Source organism: Pogoniulus pusillus, chromosome 32 (assembly GCF_015220805.1).
Source record: "Pogoniulus pusillus isolate bPogPus1 chromosome 32, bPogPus1.pri, whole genome shotgun sequence".
Classification (NCBI taxonomy): Eukaryota; Metazoa; Chordata; class Aves; order Piciformes; family Lybiidae; genus Pogoniulus; species Pogoniulus pusillus.
In genome coordinates, this window is record NC_087295.1 from 14,839,066 (window position 1) to 14,845,065 (window position 6,000).

The 6,000-nt window shown below is 49.8% G+C and overlaps 1 protein-coding gene across 2 annotated transcripts in view; it reads left to right on the forward strand.

The window, feature by feature from the left end:
• Positions 1 to 5,045, forward strand: part of TGFBR2 (transforming growth factor beta receptor 2) — a 90,328-nt gene extending 85,283 nt beyond the window's left edge. For both annotated transcript variants that reach the window (XM_064169753.1, XM_064169754.1), the window contains exon 7: positions 2,179 to 5,045. In XM_064169753.1, the coding sequence (XP_064025823.1) occupies positions 2,179 to 2,358 (180 nt within the window). In that variant the 3' untranslated portion in view covers positions 2,359 to 5,045. The remainder of the gene's footprint in view (positions 1 to 2,178) is intronic.
• Positions 5,046 to 6,000: the final 955 nt, after the last annotated feature.

The window sequence follows — 6,000 nt, forward strand, 5'->3', positions numbered from 1 at the left end:
CGATGTGTGTGTGTGTAGACAATCCAGGGTCTGCTTCCTGGTTATCTCAGCGGCAGTGGCGCTTTCCAGGCACTGATAGGCAGCAGGCATGCAGGATGTGTGCAGCTGCTGGGAGTCTGAGCTCCGCAGGTAAAGGCAATGTAGAATCTATGCCTGAGGGTCTGAGCGGCTGAGCGCTGCAAGTGAGGGTCAGAGCACGTATCTGAGCCGTGCAGGTGAGTCAGAGCTGAGCTGAGCACGTTGTTTACCTGTGCACCCCTATTTATTGACTGTGGGCCGAGATTCATGGCTCCTTTGGCCACTGGAGTGACCAATCAGGTTGGCAATCAGCCAAACCTTACCATAATAGGCAGAAGCTCTTGCCTGGACTATCCCAAATATGGGGATCACAAGGATTTACCCCAGGGAGACACGAGCTGGGTGTGTGGGGGCTTACACAACCTGTTTACAACCAGGGGTCCTGGCAGAAAGACATGTCCAGGCAAGGCATGAATCAGCCTATTTTTGGGCCTACAGACCCTCCACAAGGCTGGCACAGGGCACCTAGGCAGAGAGGCACTGGGCTTGGAATCCCCATGGTGCTCGGGCAAGCCTGCTGCCACTTTCACAATGGCAAACCTGAGTGTGTGGAGGATTGAAGCTCATGGTACTGGAGTAGAGCCATAAGATAACACCATGAATTTAGTCATGTCTGGATTTAGGTAGCAAGTAAAATGATGACAGATTTGGACCTAGGTGTCCTGCACTTGACTTCAGAGACTTTTACATGTGTCAAACCCAGATCTCAGTCTGCCCTCTGTCCAGAGCACCCCAGGACCTGCCATCTGCACCTGTGTCACTGGGATGGGTACAGCCAGCTCCACCAGGGTTCAGTGAAGAGTCTAAGGCAGGAAGTGCATGCCAGATGACATATTCTCAGGACATTTAATGAAGGTGGATTTAATTCCCTTCATCTGAATCCCTCCAGCATTTCACACTGCACTGTCTATAATGCAGTGAGGCTTTGGCTTCTGTGGGGCTGTGGCAATCTGCAGCAGCCGAGGATCTGCTTTGAACTTTCACTATAATGGCTCTTCCATATTCATTGCCTTCCTCTGCAGTGCTATTTTTTGTAATGAACTCATTATTCACTGTGATAAAACTCTGGAGTGGATTTACATATTGCAGTTTTTCTCCCCCTCCCCCCCTCTCCTTAATAAGATCTGTTGCAATATTGATTTCAAGTCAAGGTTTAATATTTAATGTACTGTATTGCTTGTCATTTCAATGCCAGCAGAAAACTGATGTTATTTGTATGTGGACAGTAACACCCTGCTACTAACAATGGCATCAGTCAACAGCACTGATTAGGTAAATTATGCAATCAGTGCAGTGTTTTGGTTTGAGTTTTATTAATAAGTTTAAAAGAAATCCTCCTGAATGGACTTTCAGTGCCATAAAGCAAAGCACACAATTCCCTGGCAGATGCTTCACGTTGATGCAATGTGTTACAGAGATGCAACCAGTTTTTGCTGCTGTAAACATGTGCATCAGCTTGGAGATTAAGGTTAAAGAGTTAGGAGACTGTCAAGGCCTGCCTGGATGTGATCTTCTGTGATCTGTGTTAAATAGTATTGTCCTGCTCTGGCAGGGGGGTTGGACTTGATGATCTCCTTGGGTCTCTTCCAACCCCTAATATCCTGTGAGCCTGTGAGTCTCTGAGTGAGATGGTGGAGCAGTGGCTGTGGTTTATCTTGACATCAGTGAGGCGTTTGACACAGCCTGCCCCAGCATCCTCGCAGCTAAGCTCAGGCAGTGTGCTCTGGGCCATCAGGTGCTCAGGTGGATTGGGAACTGGTCCAAACAAAAAGAAGCCAGGGAGTTGTGGTCAATGGGATGGAGTCTGGTTGGAGGCCTGTAACCAGTGGAGTCCCACAGGACTCTTCCAACCTGGCTGATGCTGTGATTCTGTGAAAGTATCAGGACATACACCTAGAAATGATGTGGCCAACCGAAGTGCTGAAAATACTCCATTAGGGTTTCTTCTAGTGAAAGAAAGGGAAGCATGGCCCCATGGCAGGCCCAGCCCCTGTAGCACCTCTGGGACACAGGTGAATAAGCTGCTGCAGTTGAGGTCTGACAGCAGGGCTTTGGCAGCGACCGGCCCTCTCACGGCTGCTCTCTCTGTGCTTGCTGCAGGGCATCCAGATGGTGTGTGAAACGCTGATGGAGTGCTGGGACCACGACCCCGAGGCGCGGCTCACCGCGCAGTGCGTGGCAGAGCGCTTCAGCGAGCTCAGGCACCACGACAAGCTCTCTGGAAGGAGCTGCTCGGAAGAGAAGATCCCCGAGGACAGCTCTGTGAGCACTGCCAAGTAGCCTGCAGCGGCGAGCTCCGACACAGAGGGAAGCAGCTCCTGGGTTCATTCACCTTAGCCAAGGAAGAAGTCTTTAATCGGTGCCTTGACTTGCTTCCTGGAGGACTGAGCCTCTCACTACTCCCTGTGTGCTCTGCCTCTGAACAGGGCGATGTATTCACGGGAGTTAAATGCTGGGGAGTAGGTGTCATACCCTAACACTGGCTGCCAGCATCATGTCATAGGAGGAGCTATGTATGTTAGCACTTCCTCAGGAAATGAGATTTGAAATAGCCAATAACATTATGCACTTTATTAATACCTGTGTGTAACTATGAAATTGCTACTTTAAGTATATATATGTGTGTGTATACACACACACACACACATGTATATAAAGTGTGTGTGTGTGTATACATATCTCTAAACAGCCATGCTCTGAAAAAACGAGTTTAAAGGAAACAAAAGAAGTGCTTCCAGGAAATGAGCAGTGCACTAGAGGTCCCTGCCCCTCGGGGAAGGAAGCCGAGCAAGCTGGCATGGCACGACGCCAGCAGTGGTGCACTAAGCATTCTGCCAAAAAAGACAGGAGCAATGCAATAAGAAGATGGTCTCAGTGCCTGTGCTGTAACCACCTGGCTGCGGCTCTGCGGCTCACGGTTGCAGGAGCAGCATCACCGCAGGCAGGCTGGTGTGGCTTTGTAGTTGCACCCGCACGGTGCCATCTGCAGCATGCTTTGGAAGGTTCAGGGATGCCTTTTCCCTCTCACCTCAGTCCCACCGGCCTCACAGTCTCCCAGAAAGGGAATGTGAGGAGGTTTGGTCCCTCCCACATGAGTTTCTATGCAGAGGTCATTAAAATGACATGTTTATTGCTTGGAATTCGTGCTGCTTGCAGGCAGATTGCAGAGTATCAGCAGGATGCATTTGCCCCTCCTCCCATCCCCACCCCCAAGCCCTACCAAACAAGACAGGATCAGCAGTAATCCGAGCAGATGTTTTCTGTTTGCTGTGCATTCTCAGTGCAGGCAGTACTAGGGCTCTTTTCCCTTCCTTTTACTTTGTGTTGTTGTAAGAACAAAGTTATTTTTCCTTGTACAGTACAGCTAATTGCTTAACACACCACAGTCTGACTCCGTTCCACACCTCTTAGAGAAGAGACAACGTCTGATGCCTTTGGTTCTGCAGAAGGACCTTGGAGGCCAGGGAAAGCTCTGTAGCATGAACTGGAGGGCATATCCTGCCCTCAGCACTGCTTGTGTAGGGCTGCCCTCTGCAAGTCAGCAACTGACAGCGAGAAAACCACAGCTCAAAAAGAGACTGTTGATTCCCAAACATTCCCTCAAAGTGATGCTTGCAGTCTTTCAGTTCCCCAAGATGTTAAAGAGAGTTCCCACACTGGGCCTACAGAAACTATAGCAATGTCTTTGGGAAGTGCCAAGACTTTGCAGTCAGTTGTCCACTTTTTTCTTCCCCGTGGCAGATCAGCCAGCATAAACCAGGCCTGTACAGATGTGTCTGGCTCAGTGTGTGAAGTGCCTTGGTCTGTTAATTGTCCCTGTTCCTCTGGAAGGCACTGCCATCGAGCTCCACAGAGGTCATGCACATTCAGATGTTTTCTTTGAGAGGAGTTTGTGTCTGCCTTTTTTCTTTTTCTTTCTTCTTCATTTTAACCAAACTGCTCAGAAATATCTACAGAGAGTGGGGTAAAAGCTCAACAGTCACAGAATCATAGAAGCATAGGATCAGTCAGGGTTGGAAGGGACCACAAGGAGCAGCCAGTTCCAGCTCCTCTGATATGGGCAGGGACACCCTACCCACAGCCTCATCCTGGCCTTAAACACCTCCTGCCATGGGGCCTCAACCACCTCCCTGGGCATCCCATTCCAGCCTCTCACCACTCTCATGCTGAATAACTTCCTCCTCATGTCCAGGCTGAATCTCCCCACCTCCAGCTTTGCTCCATTCCCCCCAGTCCTGTCACTTCCTGACAGCCTAAAAAGTCCCTCCCCAGATTTTTTGTAGCCCCCTTCAGATCCTGGAAGGCCACAAGAAGGTCACCTGGGAGCCTCCTCTGCTCCAGCCTGCACAGCCCCAACTCTTTCAGTCTGTGCTCACAGCAGAGCTGCTGCAGCCCTCTGAGCATCCTCCTGGCCCTTCTCTGGACGTGCTCCAGCATCTCCACATCCTTCTCATAATGGGGGCTCCAGAGCTGGATGCAATGGAATTCTATGTCAGCTCATATAGGGGATGTGTGTCTGTGGTTTCTGTAAAGCCAAGGGTGATGGGCAGAGGTGTGGGACTGCAGAGCAGTGGTGAAACCTTCTCCTTGCCACTGCCTCCTTGGCTGAGGGAATGTTGCAGCCTGTTTCTCTTCCTCCACCAACGCTGAAGGTCAAGGAATCACACCTGGGAGTTCCTGACAATACTGACATTTGTATCCTGTTTTCCTACTGCTACATGTAAAGGAAAAGTTTTATTCTTTTAAGGAACATTTCACCTGTACATCATGTATGAAATAGGAATGTGAACAATATATACTCTTGTATCCCAGCAATTTCAGGCACTTAACTTGCTTTGTAAACAGTTTTGGGGGTTTGTCTTTGGGTTTGTTGGGGTTTTTTGGTTGGTTGGTTGGGTTTGGGGTTTTTTTGTCTGTTTTGTATAAATCAAATGTTTATTGGAGCAAATAAAATAACATCAACTCGAGTTTGTCTTTCATCTCTGGGGCATCCAGAATAGGGAGACAGCTCTTCCTGAAATGAACCCTAAAGTAATTCAGGCCTGACCATCATGCTCTGTGTGGCAATGTCCTTTGCAATGGGTCCTGTTTTCCTCATTATTTCTTCCCATGGTCTTCATCCTATGTCCAGTTCTGGGCCACCCAATTCAAGAGAGATGTTGAGGTGCTGGAAGGTGTCCAGAGAAGGGCAGCAAGGCTGGGGAAGGGCCTGGAGCAGAGCCCTGTGAGGAGAGGCTGAGGGAGCTGGGGGTGTGCAGCCTGCAGAAGAGGAGGCTCAGGGCAGACCTCATTGCTGTCTGCAGCTACCTAAAGGGAGGTTGTAGTCAGGTGGGGTTGGGCTCTGCTGCCAGGCAACCAGCAACAGAAGAAGGGGACACAGTCTCAAGCTGTGCCAGGGCAGGTCTAGGCTGGATGTTAGGAGGAGTTGTTGCCAGAGAGAGTGATTGGCATTGGAATGGGCTGCCCAGGGAGGTGGTGGAGTCGCTGTGGCTGGAGTTGTTGAAGCCAAGCCTGGCTGGGGCACTTAGTGCCATGGTCTGGTTGATTGGCCAGGGCTGGGTGCTAGGTTGGACTGGATGATCTTGGAGGTCTCTTCCAGCCTGGTTGACTCTATGATTCTATGAACAGCACTAGCAGATACCCAAACCTGCTGCCTCCTGTGCTGTGAAACCTTCACTAGTCTCAGGGAAAGGGAGGAAGAAAAGGGTTCACAGTTGACACTGAGTATTTCTAGCTTGCTCAGTCCTCACTGCAAATAAGGATTTAGTTAAACCTCAGTTCTGTCATTGAGTTAAGTTCTTTCATTGAGTTAAGTTGATACCACTCCCATGGAAAACATGCAGAGCACAAGCACCACAGAACTGCCCTCTCCTGCCCCTCCCTAACCCCCACTCCCCAATTCTGTCAAGCGTGACTTAGATT